General features: G+C 42.1%; 1 protein-coding gene across 1 annotated transcript in view; it reads right to left on the bottom strand.

Annotated features, from left to right (window-relative positions):
- Nucleotides 1-21,597, bottom strand: part of LOC311054281 (sodium- and chloride-dependent taurine transporter-like) — a 33,155-nt gene extending 11,558 nt beyond the window's left edge. Inside the window, exons 1-3 of the mRNA XM_084070157.1 lie at nucleotides 21,441-21,597; nucleotides 12,481-12,710; nucleotides 11,454-11,588 (exon numbers count right to left, since the gene is read on the bottom strand). Of these exons, the coding sequence (XP_083926283.1) occupies nucleotides 11,454-11,588; nucleotides 12,481-12,710; nucleotides 21,441-21,451 (376 nt within the window). The 5' untranslated portion in view covers nucleotides 21,452-21,597. The remainder of the gene's footprint in view (nucleotides 1-11,453; nucleotides 11,589-12,480; nucleotides 12,711-21,440) is intronic.
- Between the last annotated feature and the right edge of the window lie 2,428 nt (nucleotides 21,598-24,025).

Below are 24,025 nucleotides of genomic sequence, written 5' to 3'. Positions count from 1 at the left end.
GTGCCACGCTATGAGCTTGTAGATCTGCTATTTTTGAATAGCCCAAAGTATACAATAATGGTTATAGGTAAAAATCTAAAATGACACAGTAAATGCGTTCCCGTATTGAATGGGTTATGCCAGGGTGGGATGGCTCAGGGTAGAGGACAGAGTACAGCAACTTGCAAAGGGCCTGGTCTTCAAGATACTCAAGGGACCAGCAGCCCATGTACCTCTCACACTACTTCCATAACGTAAGAGAGACACACACAGGCACCTCAATGGAAACAAGACCGCAAGGACTTTTTTGGACGGACCTTTTAGTCAAAGTATTTTAAATGTAATTGTGCCGTTCTACTTTTTTTTTGCCTAATAAAATATTCAATCAATCAAACACACCAGAGGGAGCTCCACTGATTTTGTTCAACCCGGATTTGGCACAAACATGAGGTTAAAGTTGTTCTATACCGCTATGCCACCAAAATGTGGAATGCCGTACCACCAGACATCAAAAAGTGTGACGCCCCCTACCCTCCTTCAAAACCACCATGAAAGAGCCATGTCTGCAATTTGTTTACTGTACTGTACGTTTATTGCTACTAATGCTGATGATGTCTTGTACATTACTGTATATTATTGTCTTTAAATGTCTTGATGAATTAAATACACAGGACCACAATGGAAACAAGCCCCAGGATTTTTGTGTTATCCTTTTAGCATCATTGTACAATCGGACCACCGTACTATTTGCAAACTGTTAATAAAGTAGTCAATCGATCAAAAAGCTAAATCGCCAAATCTTTGTGTGATATGATTTTTTTTCTTACATTAACCACTTGAACCCTAGCATCCCTTTTCTGAGGAGAACTTTAGCCGAAAATAGCAAATCTACAAGCTTGTAGATCTGCTATTTTTGGCAAAGAAGTATAGGTGTAGAGGGAAAAAAGAGCACACCAAGTGAACTTTAAAAAAAAAAAATCTGAAACACAATGTTATACAATATAGAGGGGGTCTCTACTTCATCTCTCTCTCTCAGCTAGGGGGTCGTTGGCCTGAAAACGTTGAAGACCCCTGAGCTATAGTATAGGGCGAACGGAGAGAAACTGGTTTAAAAAAGCAAACACCCCCTGCCAAGCGAGCCCCACCTCAACCACTAGCCTTCTGCACTTGATTTACAGTCCAAAGAATTCAAAACCAGGAACCGGCACGCAATAACAATCATCGACGTACAGTAGATGATACTAAAACCGGGTCCCAAGCTCTGATTTCAAAGCAGGGAGGCTGGCCAGAGGCGCGTTAACTCTGCTAACTTCTCCAATAAATGACCTTAGTGTTTGTATGCTATTTTTAGACGTGACTTTGGTCCAAACCCCCCGGACACAGAAATCCCCCCTGTCCGCCTCCACTTCTCCCAGAGTATTTTTAAACCAGCGTCACCTACGTCAAGTCCACCCACTAACCCCCCCCACCCCCCACCCCAACCCTGGGCCCCCTCGTTCCCACATTCCAACTGACCAAACTGCTGGGCGAGTCAGTCAGTCCGTCCATGCGTGAATGAGCACACGTATGCGTGCCGCACGTGAGCATGTTTGCGATTAAGTGGCCTGTTGGCTGAAGAGAGTCAGGCTCAACCTACGGGGTGGGATTAAAAGAAATGCTTAAAGGGCTAGACCGCTTGAGTAGAGTTGTGTAGTTATCCTTGCCATGATGCAACTCCAAAGGTGTGCAAGAAATTTAAAAAAGCTCCATTGACTAGGAATAGATCATTCAAAATATGCTCCTCATTGACTTACATCGTACGGTGGAACAGCTCTCAAAAGTCCCTCTCTTAGCCCCTAAACGAACGCAAACAACGCTGATTCGGACAATATAAAACATCACCAAACCCAGTACGTTTTTGTTTTTTAATAAAAATGTCTACTTCCTAATTTTGCTATTTCTACTTGGAGGAAAACCCGGACTGGATCCGTAGATCTGGATCCTGATCTTCAAAATGGTAAAATCAATATGAAGTTGACATCTATATAAACATTAAAACAGTACTGGGTTTGGTGATGTTCTATATTGCCGGAATCAGCTTTGTTTGCGTTCGTTTACGGGCTAAAAGAGCCTCTATGGAAACAATGTAAGTCAATGAGGACCATATTTTGAAATATCAATTTCTAGTCAATGGAACAATTATTTTAGATTTCTTGCACACCTTTGGAGTTACATGGCAAGTTAACTACACAACCCAGACCTCTACCAAAAGTGGTCTAGCCCTTTAAAAGGGCGGGGACGACAATGGCAGTCCGCGATAGGCCGGTTTTGCCATCCTCTCTCTCTCCGTTCCCTTTGTCACAGTTAGACGTGTGGGCAGAGGGACAGACGGCCTTGAATACAACACCGTCTCATTATTACCTAACATTAAATGGATTACGGATGGTCAAAAAGTAGACTACATAAAGTTAAGTTATGTCTCACCATGTCTAACAGTTGTCTCCTCCAGGCCAAAAGGAGAGGCCGACTGATGATGTAAAACACATTATTTGATATTACGCCATCGGATTCTATCAAAATTTCACGCAAATCGGTACACATGATCTCTATAGTCATGTGATCAAGACGGATCTGTTAGATTTTTCAAATTCCATCCTGATTGGCTAAGATTGACATCTAAAGTTTGAACAAAATGCCGCAAATCATGAACGCAGCGTCCGATTGCGGTGAGACTTTGCACGCACAGTCGCACTACGTTGAGGAACAAATGTCACCTTTTTAATATTGCCCTATTATAGCGCCTATAATAAAGGAACATCCGCACTCTCTTCAGTTAGTGAGTGCGGATGTTCCTTTATTATATGTATTCTCAAGAATCTGCACGCAGTTAATCCAAGAGACTACTCCTCAAGACTCCCCTTGAGTAGAGCATGCCTTCTCCTGACGGTATTATCCGGTATAGAGAGCTGCCTTCATCCTATTATAGCGCCACCAGGAGGCAGATTTTTGCCCAAAAAATATACTGTATTACTCCCACAAATGTTGTCCAAACATCACGCTAATCGGTACACATTATCTCTGTAGTCAAGTGATCAAGACGGATCCGTCCGATTTTTCATATTCCATGCTGATTGGCAAATTCTGATCATTGCTGGCCCACAATACCTGACCTGGAGGAGACCTGTGCTCTGAGGAGCACTTTTTCTAGTTACTATTTACATTTTACAGAACGCTGGTTCTCAAACTTTTTCCAAGTCAAGACAAAATGATAATTATGTCTTTGGCTGCGGATTTGAGCAAAGATTTGAGTTGAAAATGTTTGCTTAAAAATACATATAAATGTATTCAAGATTTGCATACATTTTCACGTGATTTCAAAAATAGCAGATCTACAAGGCAAGCTCATGCACTGCACTCTGTCCTCTAGTACCCCGAGCCATCCCACCCTAGCATAATGAGCAGGGGTTAGGTGAGTCATACAGGTGTGAGGCCAAGTAGTAACCTGACCAGCTTGTTGAGTGGAGTAGTTATAAAACGAATGAGAACATTTACATAGTTTGAATAGCATACACGTATGCAACTAGTATGTAACTAGTAACCAAGTTGCCTATGGCATAATAACTGCTTTTGTATTACTTTTGGACCATTGAAACCCCCTTGACTTAACTCATTGAGTGCCATTGACATGTCTCACATGTTTTACCGCAATGGCGCACCGTGCCAATGACGTGCTTGACGTGTTTTCGAAAAGAAAAAAATATATATAATATATATTTTTTTTTTAAACGTTCAGAACCCAAGATATTATGATTTGAAGATTTGCTGCTCCATTCACTTGTTGTTTAACTTATTAATGAAAAAGGCTGTATCTCGGCTCCTGAGAACTTTTTTTTTATATGAATTTTTGGCCCAGACATGTTATTTTCAAAGGCAGACAATTAATGTCAACTAGGTCGCGATGACCTTGTTGACATTTGTGAAACCACACAGTGCAACCCTCAGTGATTAGCACCCATCAGGAGATCAATTATACTAGAGATAAATATTCTGTGACTTAAATAATTTCCTTGCCAAAAAAGATCAGATTTCGGCTAACGTTCCCCCCTAGAGTATAGATGCTGGGGGGGGGGGGATACAAGTGGTTAGTAGCCATTGCACGTTGTACTAACTAGAACGGACTCCTGGATCATAGAGAACATGCAGGTTGTACTAACTAGAACTTGGATCTTAGAGAACATGGTCAGCTGCTGTAGATTTGGTGCCATCATCCCAGCCCGGGGGGGGGGGGGGGGGGGGGCTTGTATTCAGCTGTTCCCTGCTAGTTTTCGGCCCCCCATTTGAAGTTGGCGTGTGCCAACCAGAGGACCCCGAAGCAAACCCCCCCTCCCCACACACACACACACACCCAGTTGCTGGGGGGGGGGGGGGGTTTCCACAGGCTTGTCATCAGCTGTCAGTCAGACAGTCTTTTACCAGCAGTGATGCACTGTATATAGAGATCACTGGTTCCCAAAAAGTGGGTCAGAATCCACCCGACAGAGACGATATATAATATGTATATACGCTTTCAAGAAACAGTGAAGATGGATGATCTACAAGCTCACAACGTGTCGTAACGTGACGCGAAATTTGTCAAAAATGTTCCAACAGGGGCGCCCGCTGGCCTAGAGGTCGAGGCTCATACCCCATATGCTGGTAATCCAGCTTGACAGCGCGTCGCGGGTTCGACTCCCGATCCCGACGACCTTTGCTGTGTGTCACCCCTCCATTAATCTCAAGAGCATATTCTGCTCTGCTTGAATCTGTCGGTAGCCGTGTTGACAACCCGTGCACATTGGCTACAAGTGGGCGTGCCATCAGATCAGGAAGCAGGCTGCGCTTTACCCAATCAAATGTAGTGGGCTGGATTTACGTGTGTACCGATCCTTCCCCACTAGAAACAAACCGAAACTCATTTAACAATAGCGTCCTCGAAGCCGACAAAACCACGGAAAGATATTCACATTTTAACTTGCTCTTTAATCATAGAAACAAGTGGGCTTATAACCAAAACGATCCATGTTCTTTGGGAGAAGTGATGTTAGTGTTCCGTGGAGAACTATTGTTAGTGGGAATGAAAACATAGTCGCACCACCGGAAGTGAAAGGCTGAAGGCAGACCAAAACCCCAGTCTCCCCGAGCACGGGACGTCCATTCAGCTCCGCCCAGAGCCAAATGAATAAGTAAAAAACAGCAGAGGACGCCGTTTTTCCTTTTTATTTGGCGATGGGTTCCCAGATTGCCCCTCCATCTCTCTCCCCATTTCTATCCCATCAATAACGGCAGAAAAACAGCTGATCTATAAGCTCACCACGTGATGCCTCAAAACATCATACGGCAAAGTAGGAGGGTTTAACTGGGGTATAGATAAAATGTAATTACAAACGAGAACCCAAATGGATTCCATTTGTAAAGCTGGTTCCAATCTCCCCAACTGGGAGATTAATGTCAATCATTGGTAACCAGAGTCCAGTGGTCATGGCTCATTAATTAGAGTCCATTGGTGATGAGGACACAGGCAGTCACAACACCCTGGGACTGACAAAGGGATAAATGAACGCTGAGGAGTTTTTACTGTATGTAGTGAGTGAGGTGGTGGTGCTTTATTTAAAACTGGCATCAAACTACTGTAAGTGTGTCTCATCACTGGTATGAGTCTCTGGCTCTGGTACTCACATGACGCGCTCCCATCCCTCCCCCAACACACCCCAGCCCACCCCACACACACACACACACACACACACACACACACAACCCCTCACCACCACAATGACTGAAAATGATATCCTGTTGATATGGGGGAGTGTCCATTGAGTCAAGGTCAACCGGCAAAACAGGTGGATTTTTTTTTTCTCACACAGAGTCACGGCTCTATATGAGCCTGTGAGCAGGCTACTGGACAGTGGACACAGACTTTAGAACGTTAACCTTATGTCAGTGTTGATTTCGTCGACTAAAACTATGACGAAAAATGTTCGTCGACTACCTTTTATCACTGACGAAAACTAAATAAAAACTAAGCTATGATGACTAAAACTAAGACTAAATATTGTGACAATTTCGTCAACAAATAAAAACTAGACTAAAATGTTAGGGAGGGACTGGAGAAGTAGAACTAAGACAAGTCGTTTTATGTTTGGTTGCGCTCTGAAAATAGCAGATCTATAAGCTCACAACGCGTCGCGCAGCTTGTAGATCGGCTATTTTCAGCATATGTAAAATCAGGCATTACGACGCCATCAAGGCACCGCCAAAATACATTTTAGTCGACTAAATAAACTGTAGATTTAGTCAACTAAAATCTTATGATATTTAGTCGACTAATACTAGACAAACACTAAAACATTTCAGATGACTAAAATATGACTTAAACTAAATTGTAATTGTATTCAAAAGACTGATTAAAACAAACTAAAATTGCTGTCAAAATCAACACTGTCTTGTGGTCTATGTCAGTGGCTTTCAACCCTTTTCATATCATGGTCCATTATTTAGTCTGCATTTGAGCCACGGAACTACTGTTTGATGAGATTTAGCCCCTCAGACCCTTATTAGAATATTTTGTTGTTGTTGAATAAGATTTTGTCCACAATTCCATCCATGCTGTATTGATGTTGGTACCAATAGGAGAGATAGCAGGCAAACGCTGATCAAAATAACAATTCTTTAATGCACCTTATGTCTAACCTCATGTACATACTACCTAAACTTATGCACCTTATGTCTAACCTCATGTACATACTACCTATAACCTTATGCACCTTGTGTCTAACCTCATGCACATACTACCTAGAACCGTATGCACCTTATGTCTAACCCCATGTACATACTACCTATAACCTTATGCACCTTATGTCTAACCTCATGTACATACTGTACCTAACCTTATGCACCTTATGTCTAACCCCATGTACATACTACCTATAACCTTATGCACCTTATGTCTAACCTCATGTACATACTGTACCTAACCTTATGCACCTTATGTCTAACCTCATGTACATACTGTACCTAACCTTATGCACCTTATGTCTAACCTCATGTACATACTGTACCTAACCTTATGCACCTTATGTCTAACCTCATGTACATACTGTACCTAACCTTATGCACCTTATGTCTAACCCCATGTACATACTACCTATAACCTTATGCACCTTATGTCTAACCTCATGTACATACTGTACCTAACCTTATGCACCTTATGTCTAACCTCATGTACATACTGTACCTAACCTTATGCACCTTATGTCTAACCCCATGTACATACTACCTATAACCTTATGCACCTTATGTCTAACCTCATGTACATACTGTACCTAACCTTATGCACCTTATGTCTAACCTCATGTACATACTGTACCTAACCTTATGCACCTTATGTCTAACCCCATGTACATACTACCTATATCCGTACGCACCTTATGTCTAACCTCATGTACATCACAAACATTCTGTTTTCTTTCTTTTCTCCTTGCGACCCCTCTACAGCTTGTAGCACAAAAACAAATCTCACCCACTTATTTACACCTGTGAACCTGTGAGGTGACAATAAAGATGATTCAGATTCTGATTGGCGGTGGCTACGCTGCAAAATCAAACAAAAGCCCAACGTGTTTCAGCGAGATGTGAGTCTGCAGGAGAGCGTTTGCATTGCTAGGCAACTTGTGTCAGGCAATTTCCCCGTACTCTGTTTCCACAGCAACCAGAAACTCTGCAATTCATAACAACACACCTAGGTCTGCAAAGTATTACTACGGGACATGCCCTTTAGCAGTTTGTGTGTGTGTGTGTGTGTGTGTGTGTGTGTGTGTGTGTGTGTGTGTGTGTGTGTGTGTGTGTGTGTGTGTGTGTGTGTGTGTGTGTGTGTGTGTGTGTGTGTGTGTGTGTGTGTGTGTGTGTAAGCTGTGAGGCAGTGGTTCTCAAAGATTTTCGTCAAGGACCCCCAAGCGTGATGTATTAGGCTGCGGACCCCCTCCCCCCACCACATCTGACAGGGTTTTATGTCAGGTACCCGTTGTGACGCGTTGTGAGCTGTAAGGCAGTGGTTCCAAAATGGACCCTCCGGCACCTAATAATTTACAAACTAAGCACTGGGTGTGTGCCAGTCCTTCACCTTTTCCAGTTCTTCTTTTCCACCACCACAATCCACACTCATCCATATACTAATAAGGACAAAGAGATGGGATCTTGTTTATTTGATACAGTTATTTGTTTTAGCTCTTGCTCATTTGATTTTCCTATTTGTATCATGTGTTTAAGAAAGTATGTAGCTGATATATATATATATATTGCACTTTTACCTCAGTGCTAGGTATACTCTTAGTTGCTTGGTTATAGGTATTTTCTATCAATTGCACACCCTATGAAGCCTTGAATTCATGGATTTCTTTTTGTTTTTTGTCGCATTCCTAAGATAATAATTTGATTCCTGTCTCCTACCGGCTAATGTATCCGGTAGGAGACACAAAGTAGATTATTTGTGTCTACCGGAAATACACACGGTCATCAAATTATTGTCTTAGGAATGCCACAAAAACAAAAATAAATCCATGAAATCAAGGCTTCATGGGGTGTGTAATTGATTGAAAATAAGTTATTTTTTGGCTGAACTCCTCCTTTAAGTAAAAGACACAAAACTATGTTTTTCTCCTCCACAATGTTTTGCCCTGTGCTGCTACACCGTCGGTTCCCATGGTTCCATGCTGGTCTTCCCCCATAACAGCTAGTGCTGAGTAATGTGTGTGTTACACAACACACAGCAACACACTAATGAACAGAGTGCAGTCCAATTATCTAGCGGAGCGGAGCCCAGCGGAGGAGGAGGAGGAGGGGGAGGAGTGGTGGAAATTCTTTACTTAAGTAAAAGTAGCTATACTGCAATATATAAATACTCTGTTACAAGTAAAAGTCCAAAGTAAAAAAAAAAAATGTAAACGTACAAAAGTATTGGCATCAAAATGTACTTAACGTACCAAAAGTAAAAGTACTAAAATGTTTGAAAATAGCCGATCTACAAGCTCACAACGCGTCCCGTGTATAAAATAGGGCTAGAGTGGTTAATGTACGCGTGTGTTTCGTCGTAATTTATATCTGAAAAGTAACTGGTAACTAAAGTTTTCAAATAATTGTAGTGGAGTAAAAAGTACAATATTTGCCTCTGAGATGTAGTTAGTGGAGTAGAAGTAAAAGTATTGGAAATTGGAAATACCCAAGTAAAGTACAAATACCTCAAAATTGTACTCAAGTACAGTACTTAAGTAAATATACTGAGGTACTTTCCACCACTGAGGAAGAGGCACACCTCAGCAGAAGTACACAATGTCTGCGCGCGCGCACACACACACACACACACACACACACACACACACACACACACACACACACACACACACACACACACACACACACACACACACACACACACACACACACACACACACACACACACACACACACACACACACACACACACACACACACACACACACACACACACACGTCTTGTAGCCTAAACCACATCCAAACCACGAAAATTCCTCAAATTACTGCGTCTAATCTTTTTCGGGTAATCTTTCTAAATCTACTCTCATCTTCGTGTAATTGGTATCCTTGGTTTCTCCGCAGCACTCTATTTATGGGATTATTCACAGCGTTGTTTTTGTTGAATAGAGTTCATGCAGTCTCTGCTTTTTTTCCCCCCTGATACTTAGACTTGTGTTAACCCATTGAGACCTGAAGCCGATTCTACATGTCTCCTAAATCTCAACAGTATTCTGAAAAACGTATGTTTCTATATCGGTGGTGCTCAATCTTTTTCATGTCAAGGACCCCCAAAATTATATGTATTTGGCCGCGGACCCCCATCAAAATATTTTGTTCCAGGGACCCCCAGAAGCAAAGATTTGAGTTAAAAATGTTCGCTTTAAAAATATACATATTCAAAGATTTGCACACATTTTCACAAATGTTCAAAAATAGCAGATCTACAAGCTCGTAGCGCGGCACTCGGTGCCGCGCTATGAGCTTGTATATCTGCTATTTTTGAATAGCCCAAAGTGTAAAATAATGCTTTTTAGCTCAAATCTAAAAATGACACAGTTCCAGGTCTTAAAGGGTTAAGTCGCTCTGGATAAAGAGTATCTGCTAAATGCACTAACGTTGCGTTGTGTGAGAATCTCAGATCGGGATATTTTTGGCAAATGTTCCCCGGCAGTATAGGGATGCTAGGGTTCAGGAGGTTCAGTTGGTCGAGCAGAACAATGAATGCTAGGCTGTGTTGTGTGTGTGTCTGGGGGCTGCAGTGGGCACAGCAAACAGAATGCACCCGCTATGCATTGTGGGAGAATGTTCTGCAAGGCCAAGCGAAGCAACCATTCAACGCAAAGACATGCAACGTGCTTAGCAGAGGAACAGTGGTGGACGGTAACTGAAGTACATTTACTTGAGTATTGGACTTCAGTTAACAAAAGAAACAAAAGAATCACACTGCACACGTGTGTGTGTGTGTGTGTGTGTGTGTGTGTGTGTGTGTGTGTGTGTGTGTGTGTGTGTGTGTGTGTGTGTGTGTGTGTGTGTGTGTGTGTGTGTGTGTGTGTGAGTGTGAGTGTGAGTGTGTGTGTGTGTCACTCCCTTCACATCTCACCCGCATGTGACATTTTTTGCACAAAACACATGTTCTATGTCTGTAATGTTGCAACTGCCGCCGCACCTTATGCACACGTGTTTTGTTTGCTACATTGTTGTAACAGGTTACATACCCGATACTATGCTGCTTTTACAATATACATTAGAACATCATGTACAATGATTGAGTCATTAATATTACCTATTACTACACATGCTGCTTTGCCTCAAATGCCTCATACCATTACCTTTCTGCCTGTGTGTGTGTGTGTGTGTGTGTGTGTGTGTGTGTGTGTGTGTGTGTGTGTGTGTGTGTGTGTGTGTGTGTGTGTGTGTGTGTGTGTGTGTGTGTGTACACACACACACACACACACACACACACAGTATATAAGTTCCATTCTTCTTCCACTTCCCTTTAAAACTACAAACAATGGAGGTTGTACGAAAAAGGAATTTCACCCACTTGTCTACACCTGTAAACCTTGTCATGTGAGAGTAAAGCTCCGTACACATTCACGCGAATAATACGTTTTTTTTTAAAAACCTTACAAAGTCAATGCAAGCTTCCATGGAGTGAAAGCGAAAAAGCGTCTTTTAATTATTCGGAACGAGTCCGAATTTTGTGTATATTCGCATAAGCGCCGGTGTGTAATGACCTTAACACATGCAGATATGGATTGCTCTCTGTGTGGATGTGTCGCTGTGTCTCTGTGTGTGTGTGTGTGTGTGTGTGTGTGTGTGTGTGTGTGTGTGTGTGTGTGTGTGTGTGTGTGTGTGTGTGTGTGTGTGTGTGTGTGTGTGTGTGTGTGTGTGTGTGTGCGCGTACTGACCAGTGAAGATGGGGCAGAGTTTGGCCCAGCAGGTGATGCCCCCCTCAGAGGTGTACTGACCCAGAGCGACCTCCAGGAAGAACACAGGCAGACCGCCTCCAAACAGGAAGATAGTGTAGGGGATGAGGAATGCACCTGCATGGGTCCAAAGGAACAACGGAACCACCATTAACTTAAGCACTGTCTATTTTTTGGACCTAAGGAGAAGAAGGTTAAAACATGCGCACACTGGTTTTAAAGCTTCCAAAAGTTATTTTCTTTAACACATTGAGTGCCAGTCGCGTAGATCTACGCGAACCTATTTAAAGCCGCCACGTGCCAGTCGCGTAGATCTATGCCAACTGGTGCTTTTTCCTTTAAAAAAAAAAAAAGTTCACATTGCACTTTTTTCAATTTTCGACACGGCACATTTCATTGTAACACCACCGGAAACGGAATTATTCGGGATCCGGTTTTGCCGATTCCGTCGGCCTCCGTTCTAATGACGAAACTGAAACTCCATTTTCTCTTTGTAGTTTTTCTCCTCGCTGATCACTGTTTAACATAAACCGTTCTAACTACAACATGGAGGCACCGATTGACACGTGGTCTTCACTGGTAGATGCAGGGAGATCTCCGCGAACAAAACAAACAGTTTAGAGCTCAATCTTAAGGATTTTAACAAGGTCTATGGCGACGTGAAAAAAAAAAAAAAAAAAAAAAAAAACGTTGGCACTGGTGAGTACATTATAAGATTAACCTCTGGCATGGAATGTGTTAATGGCGCAACATTTCGACCTTATAGGTCTTCATCATCAGGCAAACGTTGTGCCATTGAAGTCCACAGCGCAACGCACTGCAACACGTTGTGAGTTTGTAGGTCAGCTATTCTCGGTCCACGACTTTGCTCAACTAAGTATAAAAATCTGGTGGCTATTAATCAAACATAAATGTTTTGTACTTAAAATACCAGTAAGTAAAAGTACTCAATATGCAGAATGTCATACAGTATTTGGTTTGTCCACAACATTGCTGTGTGTGACCTTACCTCCGCCGTTCTTATAGCAGAGGTACGGGAAGCGCCACACGTTCCCTAAACCCACGAAGCCGCCGGCCACGGACAGGATAAAGTCGAGCTTGCTGGCCCACTTCTCTCTGTGCGGCGCCTTGCCCTCCGCCTCGTCCTCGGGACGCGTGCCGGGACTCTTCCCCGGCGAGGGCTTCAGCGTGTCTTTGTGGAAGTCCTTCAGGCATTGCAGTTTCTCTTTCTGTGCCATGCTGTGGACGACAAGAGGAGAGGAGAAAGTTCATTCATTTGTATTATTTATAGCAGTTGGTTTTCAAACTTTTTCGTGTCAAGGACCCCCCCCCAAATTGACACTTATTAGCCCGCGGACCCCCATTTCAAAAGATATGCCAGGGACCCCTATAAGAGAAGTTTTTTTTACAGCTCTAGCAGTGATTCTCAACCATTTTAATTTCAAGGACCCCCAGTTTGACATGCATTAGGGCTACGGACCCCCATTGAATGGCATTTCTATCACTTGGACCGCAATTTTTATTGAAAAATCTATGTCAATTTAACTCTGAGAGTGTACAAATGGAACCAAATGGACCCGTTAGGGTCCATTTGGTTCCATTTGTACACTCTCAGAGTTACAGACCCATAAGGGTCCATTTGGTGCCTAATCCATCATTTAACTGGGGACCCCCTGGAACCCCCTCAAGGACCCCTGGGGGTCCCCGGACCCCACTTTGAGAACCAATGATTTATAGCAGTGGTTTTCAAACTTTTTCATGTCAAGGACCCCCCCCCCCCAAATTGATATGTATTTGGCCGGGGATCGCCAAAATGATGGCGATGCCGGTTCAACATATTTTGCTGGGGACCCCCTGGAACCCCTTCATGGACCCCTGTGCACAAAACACATTTTCTATAATGTTGCTACTACTGCACCTTATGTACGCAACTGTTCTTACGGCTACGTTGTTAACCGTTAGGGCTAACCCTGGTTTTATAATGTACATCATGTATACTGTACATCACGTACATTATAGCCTGACTGTACATACTACTTACATAATGCCGCTTTACAACTGCCTCTTTCCATTGCCTTTCTCATGACTGCCTGTATGTGTACAGCATATACAGTAGGGTGTATGCATTTTTCTGACCTCATTCTTCTGATCTCATGTGTTTGCCTGGCATTAGAGTTCTCAAATTCTGCCAGACCCGACCCGTTTTCGGGCCGAGCCGAAGATTTATGCTAATCGGTTGGGCCGAGCAGAGCCTCCAGTTCCTTGAAAAACAAAAAAATCTAAATTGTATTACCCCCAAAAAAAGAAAATTCAACTGCTCCTAACGGCTGAACGGTAAGGCAGACAGAAATGGCAGTGCGCCAGTGCGTTGGATGCAGATCAAAGTTAATTTTACTCAGGTATCTAGTTCGTCACCGTCCGACCTTCCTAGCCTAGTGTTATTAAAATTATTAAAAACGGGCAAAAATTCAAACATAGAAAAACGGCGAAAGTGTCCGTTTTCAAGATGTTTTGGCCATTATCTCTGGAACGTAAACAGTTACTTTTCAGGATTCAACTTCAAAAAGCATCAAAAGTAGCAGATCTACAAGCTTGCGATGCGTTTCGAGCTTGTAGATCTGCTACTTTTGATACTTTTGCGTGACACTGTACTATGATAAAGCAGGGCATTGATTCACGAAAAAAAAAAAAAACTAAAAAAGTTAGAATACGGAGATAAGAGGTTTCTGCCCCGACAGCAACAGTACCTACAGTACAGTAGGTGTATTTATGTTCCTATCCTTGTGTTCCCTTGACTTTCTTCTTTCTATATCTCTATTCATCTTGCACTTCCCTGGAAAACTACAAGCTGGATGGAGGTTGTACGAAGGAGGGAAAAAAAGTGGATTTCACCCACATGTCTACACCTGTTAACACATTAAGACCGGGAACTCATCTGTGTGTCATTTTCAGATTTCTTTCGGCTATTCCAATTGCACAAATATTCACGATTTTTCAAAAATAGCAGATCTACAAGCTCATAGCAGTGCAATTCTTTGAATATATATATATCATATATCATATATACATTTATAAAGCGAACATTTTTAACTCAAATCTTTGAATCTGGGAGGTCCCTGGAAGAACATATTTTCAGATGGGGGCCCGCGGCCAAATACATATAATTTTGGGTGGTCCTTGACATGAAAAAGGTTTGAGAACCACTGATATTATAGTAACATACGTTTTTTCAAAAAACTGTTTTAGAAGACATTTTGTAGAATCCCCCAGAAGCAAAGATTTGAGTTACAAATGTTCACTTTAAAGAATATATATTCAAAGATTTGCACACATTTTCAAGATGTTTCAAAAAATAGCAGATATACAAGCTCATCATAGCGCCGCACCGAGTGCCGCGCTATGAGTTTGTAGATCTGCTATTTTTTGAATAGCCCAAAGAAATCTTATAATGACACAGATGCGTTCCCGGTATTAATGGGATAAACCTGTCATGTGACAGTACAGTACAGTACAACGCTGATTCTGATTGAAAACAAACACAGCGTTGGATTTGAGAAAGAAGAGGAAGAACAGATGGAGGAGCCGTGAGGCTGGATAAGACACACAGAGATAGGAGGGGAGCGTTGAAGAGATAAAAGTTGTCTGAGTGTTATGATTGTGCTGTCCATTAACCCATTGAGACCTGAAGCCGATTCTACATGTCTCCTAAATCTCAACAGTTTTCTGAAAAACGTATGTTTCTATATCAGTGGTGCTCAATCTTTTTCATGTCAAGGACCCCCAAAATTATATGTATTTGGCCGCGGACCCCCATCAAAATATTTTGTTCCAGGGACCCCCAGAAGCAAAGATTTGAGTTAAAAATGTTGGCTTTAAAAATATATATATATTCGAAGATTTGCACAAATTTTCACGATAAAAAAAAAAAAATAGCAGATCTACAAGCTCGTAGATCTGCTATTTTTGAATAGCCAAAAGTCTAAAATAATGCTTTTTAGCTCAAATCTAAAAGTGACACAGTTCCAGGTCTTAAAGGGTTAACCCATTCAATCCCGGAACGCATATACTGTGTCATTTTAGATTTTTTTTGCTTTAGGGCACAGTCACACCACACTTTTATTTTTTTCTAATTTTTTATCCCACGATTTTGTAACCCTATTTTTTCACCCAGTGCCACATTGTCTAAGTAATCCTGGGCGCTACACTCCCTCTGCCAGCCTAGGGAGAGCCTAGAGCCGAGCTCATATGCCTCCTTCAATGCATGAGAGTGGCAACCACATCCTCCCTCCCTTCCTACCTACAAGAGAAGCCGGTTACGTAAATTGAATACACTTAGATGGTGGGCAACCATAATTGTTGTCAAGTATGGACCTTCGAAATATCTTATCTTTACAATTTTCACATGGCTATACTGTAGTATCATGTTTTTTGCCTTGTCCCAATCATTTTATTTCCGTTTTGTTTTTGTCTCTTCTGCCCAGTCTGTCATTTATTTTTCCTTTATCTTATGTTTAGTTTATCTTATGTTTAGTTCACAGATATTTTATTTTTCTGTCTTGTTTTTTTCTCTGTTCATTCTTTTTTTGTTTTTGTTTTTAATAAAAAATAAATCAATATATGTAATGTAAACGGTGACCTCACCGGCACAACAACTAATACTGTAAACTTTCCTATGGAAAGAGCTATTATGTATGCCTATGTTTAAGTAACTGTTGTGCAAATCAAATAAATCAAATCAAAGAGCTAGCATGCCGCTTCTTATCACCTGACAGGGGGGAGTTTCCCCGGTTGGACATACAGTAGCGTGTGGAAGGAACACGTTATTCCAACCAGTTCCTTTCCCCTCCATCAGGCGCCCCGGCTGACCAGGGGGAGGCAGTATAGAGACCAAGATTACTGCATGTTTTGTGTGAGGGTATTAACTACCCTAGGAGACACGGGGAGAACATGCAAACTCCACACAGAGTAGGCCCTTTCAACAACCCCACCTAAAGGTATGGGCGCTGATGACGCGGAGGAGAAGACACGCCCCCAGTGGGAATCGAACCCAGGACCTTGAAGCTTTTGAATTTGAATCCTGAACAGCAACAGTTTTGTTTTGAGGTTTCCTCCCGACAGAGATGATATTAATCATCTCAGAGCACCAGTGTTATGCACCGAAAATAGCTCATAACGAACCTGTAGATCGGCTATTTCCTGTGTGTGTGACACAAATAGCATTTCAGATAGCACACTGGCATGTTATATCTACAGTACAACATCAACAGCCTATTTGTGAATGCTTTTGCATTCCACGCAGCAACAAGTACACGTCCATCACCTCTTCATTTTGTTGTTGTCGGGCAGAAACCTCTAATCTCCACATTCTAAGCTTTTGTTTTTTTCCCCGTAAATTTACGCCCTACTTGATCATACTAGCGTCACACAAAAGTATCAAAAAGTAGCGTTTTGAGCTTGTAGATCCGCTACTTTTGAATTTGAATCCTGAAAAGTAACAGTTTTGGAGATGGAGAGCTTTTTCCACCAGACCGAGGCCGATTCTTAAAAATGTTTTCTAAATCCTAATAGTTTTTTGAAAAAAATCCCACTTTTTTTTCCGCCAAGATTTTTCAAAAATAGCAGATCTACAAGCTCATAGCGCGGCACTCTGTGCCGCGCTATGAGCTTGTATATCTGCTATTTTTGAATAGACAAAGACATCTAAAGTGACACAGATGCGTAATGGGTTAATCCGGGAACGCATCTGTGTAATTTTAGATTTCTTTGGGCTATTCAAATATAGCAAGATATACAAGCTCATAGCGCTATGAGCTTGTAGATATGCTATTTTTGAAGAAAAAAAACGTGAGAATGTGTGCAAATCTTCTAAACAGTTGAAACTCAGTTTCTACTGTATATCTGTGCCGCTCCGCTCAAAACCTTTTTCATGTCAAGGACCCCCAAAGTGATATGTATTTGGCCGCGGACCCCCATCTGAAAATATATTGTTCCAGGGACCCCCCAGAAGCAAAGATTTGATGTTTGCTTGAACAAAAAATATATATATATCTATCTCCGCTATGAGCTTGTAGATCTGCTATTTTTGAATACCAAAGTATAAAATAATGGTTATAGACATGTTTAGATGCATTATATGCACCTAAGGGCCATTCAAACCAAGCACTATAACCATAACTTTTACAATAATTGTCGACCATTGTCTTGGTTGTAGGCGTGGTGCAGTCAGTGGACTTTGCCATCCACCTGAGTAACAGCAATTTTTTTTAAACTGTATCTTTACAGTTCTCGTTAGTTTTAGCGCTTGGTGAGACTGGCTATTGTTTTCTAATAACTTCGGGGGAGAATGGATTGTGAATGCAAAACTTAGACAACAATGTTCCAGGCTTATAGGAACCACGTATCCTCTGCTGTCGGGGTAGAAACCTCTCATCTCCATTTTCTTTTAACCCATTGAGACCTGAAGCCGATTCTACATGTCTCCTAAATCCCAACAGTTTTCTGAAAAACGTATGTTTCTATATCAGTGGTGCTCAAACTTTTTCATGTCAAGGACCCCCAAAATTATATGTATTTGGCCGCGGACCCCCATCAAAATATTTTTGTTCCAGGGACCCCCAGAAGTAACGATTTGAGTTAAAAAATGTTCGCTTAAAAATATATATATTCAAAGATTTGCACACATTTTCACGATTTTTCAAAAATAGCAGATCTACAAGCTCGTAGCGCGGCACTCGGTGCCGCGCTATGAGCTTGTATATCTGCTATTTTTGAATAGCCCAAAGTGTAAAATAATGCTTTTTAGCTCAGATCTAAAAATGACACAGTTCCAGGTATTAATGGGTTCACTTTTTGTGTTTTCTTTTGTAAATTTAAGCCCTACTTGAGCATACTATACAAAAGCATCAGAAGTAGCAGATCTACAAGCTCGAAACGCGCCACGACGAAGCGACGCTTTTTGAGCATGTAGATCTGCTAAATTGAATCCTGAAAAACGTAACAGTTTGTTTGACATATGATGTTTTCCACCCCGACAGTCAGGGACGATTATGTTCCTTGTACTTCAGGCATTGGGTTTTGCTTCAGTGTTTTCTGCCTGACGGGGGGGTGTGTGTGTGTGTGTGTGTGTGTGTGTGTGTGTGTGTGTGGGGGGACTTTGCATTGTTTGTGACGGAGAGAAAAAAAAGGAAGAGTGCGTTTCGAACAAGCCCCACGCTTGCAGGGACGTACGTCCTCCTCCTCGCTCGCTTCTCAATTCAAAAGGAGCGTTGTGAAATTATATAGCCTAGTTGAACAACTTTCCCTCATGCCATGGGGGTATCAGTAACAAAGTTTGGCCCAATGGAATCCAAATTTAGAAGAAGATATCCCGCCGCATTCCTGACGTCTTGGCCGTGCTCCGGAAAAGACAGAGGGGCTTAAGTTCACCGAGTGTTTATACTGTAGACCGCCTTTCCAAGAAAGATAGGATTTGTTATTACTGACTGACTGAGGTATCCCGTTTCCCATCCGGAGCCAAAGCAGCCAAGAGAAAGAACCCACTGCTATAGGGGACGAAATGACTCGTTTTTAAGCAATAAGAGCACGGCCCGATATGCCAGTTTCGCGGGTCCGGTGGCGATCCTGATTTTGGAGAGTAAACCAGTGGTTCTCAACCTTTTCAGGCCGTGACCCCCCAAAATAATCATATTTGAACTGGGGACCCCCCATTTCGTTTGACTCCGTTCCACAGATAAATATTGTGAAAATAGCCGATCTACAAGCTCACAACGCCTCGCAACGCGAGGCGTTGTGAGCTTGTAGATCTGCTATTTTCACAATTATTGCCTCTTTCTTATGTTATTTGACAATTTGGCCAATATTTTATAGTATAGTTTGTTGATTACTTTTGATGCAGTAAATGGTCTTTTCTTTTTAGGTATTAAAAAAGGTCTTAAAAGTCCTTACATTTTCACTTCACTATCATCTGGGGACCCCCCCAAAATCATGTGGGGACCCACCTGGGGGTCCCGACCCACAGGTTGAGAACCACTGGAGTAGACCACCGGATTATTACCCATGTTTTGATGGATACTTTGTCAAAAAACGTTCCCGTTTTCTCATCGATTTGGAAAAACGTAAGATTTCATTCAAGTTTCTACTTGACATCAAATGGCAAGCAAAATGAATGGAAGTAAACACAAATAACGTTTGGATATAGATACAAACAAAATCTATTAAAAAATGTTCAAAACGTAGGCGATGGTGAGCTTGTGGAGCTTGCTGAACCCTTTTGGAAAACCTTGTTGGCCTACAATGGAATCGGGACACGTCGCCTGCAAGAATTGCGGATAAAAAAAATAATTATAATAATGGCCGACATATCGGTCAAAACGATGTATATATCGGTCGAGCTGAGACCCAATGTGATCTAAGCTCCCTGCAGGCACATAATGAGTGTTTCTGAACATCACCGGAGGGGAGGGGAGGGGAGGGGTGGTGGGTCGAAAAGAAAAAGGCTTAGATTAATTGTAAGGCTGCTAATTCCAGTTCCTACTCTTTTGAGACTGGCTCAGACAAAAAAAAAGCAGTTGGCAGAAGACAGAGCGACATCAAAGGACTTCCCCTGTGCAACTCGCTGGCTCCAAAGTGAAATCAAGCTGTTCCAAACCATCGTTCAAATCAATCAGGAATGCGTTTCATTTGCAAATTATTCACCGAAGCTTTTCAATGAGAACAAAAGGTACAAAGAGTGGCAATGCAATTAACACCGGCTAATCCTCTATAAAGAGAACAATAAAAAAAAGTCTGGCATACAGTGGTAAAGGTAATCTTAAAAACAAAACAAAAAAAAACATGTCTTATAAGACAATCCCACATCATCAGAACTAAGAACAAATAGCGACATAATGTGAAACTTTTTCGTAACTTTCTTTTTTCTCCCGGGCAAAAACTAAGAGCAGAAACATAATCCAAACATCCACAAAACGGAATTCTGAAACCAAACTTGTTTGTTTTTTTTAGCAATCCTTTGACAAGACACTGCACATACAAAAGGGAATTGTGTTTGTTTTGTTTTTTCCATTCAATGAATGCTTGTGCTAGCTGCTCCCTCCCACCCACCACACTGTACCAGCTCTCTCTGTCTGTCTCTCTCTCTCTCTCTCTCTCTCATCACTCTGTACTGTTATATCACCACAGTCTCTCTCTCTCTCACACACACAGTCTCTCACTCTTCAGTCTCCCTCCGTTATACATGACAAGTCAACTTGAACCGTTTTCCGCTCATTACATAACTGGATCAGCTCTTGCCCACTCTATTTCACTTCCCCTCTTCTCTCTCTCTCAGTCTGTCTGTCTGTCTGTCTGTCTCTCTCTCTCCCCCTCCCTCCCTCCCCCCCTCCTCTCTCCCCCCTGTCCTCTTGTTTGCTCACTGTTCGCTCACCTGCCTGGCGCTGGAAGCCGGTCTGATAAGGCTTTAATCATTAAAGTGCACGAGGAGCACTGTTTGCATTAAACTTTAATGCAAACAGTCCTTGGAATCGGACCATGTGACACGGCACGGCCAGACGCTCTATGGCACGCATAATTATCTGCCCTTCACCCACAGAAAATAACTAAGACATCACACAAAACACACACACACAGCCCTAGTGCCAACATCCTGATCATGGCATACACAAACTGGTTATCTTATCTATCTATCATCTTGTGTTTAGAATAAAAAAAATAAAGTGAGCACATTATTTGATGGCTTCTCCTCCTGGTGGTAAAGTCTGCAAATACACAGCATTTACATCTACAACATGTTTAATTCATCCAAGAAGCTCAAAACAAAAGACACACCAAACTGTTTTTGCCCCCCAACCCCCCCACCCCCCCCATTCTAATAAACATGAAAACTGTACATTCCAACTCAAGAAGAACCTAAATCATCAGCAGCACAAGAAGAAAGAGGTCATTTTCCTTTTTTTTTTAAATGATAAAACTTACATTTCTTTCATGTTGCTATGTATATGTATAGGTTTGTTCCTCCTCTCTCTCAGCTGTCACCATTCCTCTGTACTGACCGCCTTTATGCCCAGCAGCAACACACGGCTCAACCAAGAGAAGCACAAGCCGACAGCAACGGCCCGCCCCTCGGATAAAGACAATTAAATCCTATGTGGAGATTGGGTAGAGCCTCGCAGTGACAAGACTCCGATGCTCAACGTGGGGACTGTAAATTTCCACTTCTCACCCGCCTCTCCCCCCCCCCACCCTACCCATATACACACACACACACACACACACACACACACACACACACAGGCTACATACACACACGCGCGCGCAACACACAGGAACTAAGGCTTTGCCCTGCATGTGTCACACACTCACACATGCCTCTTATTCATGTTGAAAGACAGACAGGGCAGAGAGAGAGAGAGAGAGAAGGGGTGGGTGGGGGCTTGGCCATCGTTTTTGGGGGGACAGGGGGGACGGGAGGGGGTTGACTCTTAAATCACGATGTATTGCTCCTCAGAAGATGGATGAAGTGGAAGGGGGGGGCAAAGAATGTCTTAGCCATGCAAAGTTTATCTAGGTTCTTTTTTAAGTGTTGCGGGCTCACGTAGCATCGGAATGTCGGGGCTGCATGATAGCCATAATAACTCTCTCGTATGACGGGGTGGGTGACACTAAAAACGTCACAACAGTAGAGTACTTTGAATCGTTTTCAGTTTGTCTTTTTTTCCAGGGATAAATATAGGCCGATTAACCTCTTAATATGCTGTGGTCATCACTGGACAATAACACACAGCACACACACAGCCCCCCATGCTGTGTAGTGGTTTATTTGGTCCGCTTATTGTCCCTCCATTCATGACATGACAAGAGAGAGGGGAGAGCTGTCAAGGGGAAACGAAAGCCAGTGTCACCCTTATAACAATGCCTAATAAGGCAGCGGTTCTTCTCTATTTCTCCACGGCACGGGCTCCGTTTGGTGTTTAGGATACCCATATATACTCATAAAATACCTTGCATGTAGGCTACAATGGCCCTGCCTGACATTGTAGCCTACATGACAATTAAAAAACGGGTCTAGCGGCCAATGCTGTTCATGTGGGAGACTTCTCATGCAGGCTTGGCAATTGGAACAAGCTGTCTCTTTAACACACGCGGCATGCATATTATGGATACCTTTGACACCTCTTAACACCTAAATAAGGCCATATATCATTGCAACAGAATCGTCGGCGTAGAAATCGCATTATTCATGCGTTTTGCTTTGACATTGTAAAGTCGAACCAATAAATTTGCTCAATAAAAAAGGCTCAGCAACAACATCTAAGCAGGCTCTAGCCATCATCAGACCCAGACATCTTTAAATCACTTAAGAGATGCAACGTTAATATTAACCTAAATAACGGTCCGTCTGTTAAGAGAGATAAGACTACCATATAAACACTGTGTTATGTCCAATGGTGTAAAGTAACTAAGTGCAATTACTCAAGTACTCTAGCCTACTTGAGTATAATTTTGAGGCATTTTTACTTTACTGGAGGATTTCCAATTTTCAGTACTTTTACTTCTCCACTACATCTCAGAGGTAAATATTGTACTTTTTATTCCACAACAATTATTTGAAAACTTTAAGTTACTTTGTAGATTTTGATTGATTAATATTACAAAACATACATTAACCACTTCAGCCCTATATACATTTCGGCCATTTGAAAATAGCTGATCTACAAGCTCAGAATGCGTCGCCGCATTGTGACTTGTGAGCTTGTAGATCTACTATTTTAAACAGATTTTGATACATTTTATACATGATAACTTGTGAAGTGGGACATTCTGCGTAATGGGTACTTTCTACTTTTTGGTACTTTCACTCAAGTCAATTTTGAATTCCTGCCTTTGACTTGTAACAGAGTAATTCTACATTGCAGTTGGCCATTGATACTTTTACTTAAAGTAAACATTGCCAGTACTTCTTCCATCGCTGAGCAAAATTCGGTGGGCGTGGTGGTGCCTTTTGGTATTGCTTAATGCTTCCGCGCGTGCACACACACACACACACACACACACACACACACACACACACACACACACACACACACAGTCTATCTGTCGCTCACACACACACGCTCGCACACTATCTGTCTCTCACACGCACACACACATGCTCACACGCACGCGCACGCACGCACGTGTGGCAACGTGCTGCATCATTTATCAAAGGACTCTTGGTGTTTAATTATCTTGCACTTTCACCCTCTTTCTCTCCATTATTCAACCATGCTCCATCATCATCATCATCATCATCAACACACTTTCTCTTTCATTATGAGGATAAAAGTCACGCCATAGCCTTAAGGATCAACATATCATCATAGTTGGATTTGATCCACTTTGACTTTTAGATCATATAGATATTATGCAAATGTCAAAAGCGATACAATATACATCTATGATAGTCTTGATCCAAGAATATTTCTCATCAGAAAAATCAACACTGCCAATGATATATATATATATATAGCAGCAGTGACATTGGTCTTAATGAAATAAAAATATGATTTAGTCTTAAATAC

The sequence above is a fragment of the Gymnoscopelus microlampas genome (assembly GCF_963454915.1).
Source record: "Gymnoscopelus microlampas genome assembly, chromosome: 10".
Taxonomy (NCBI): domain Eukaryota; kingdom Metazoa; phylum Chordata; class Actinopteri; order Myctophiformes; family Myctophidae; genus Gymnoscopelus; species Gymnoscopelus microlampas.
This window is presented reverse-complemented; position numbering and strand designations above follow the sequence as displayed.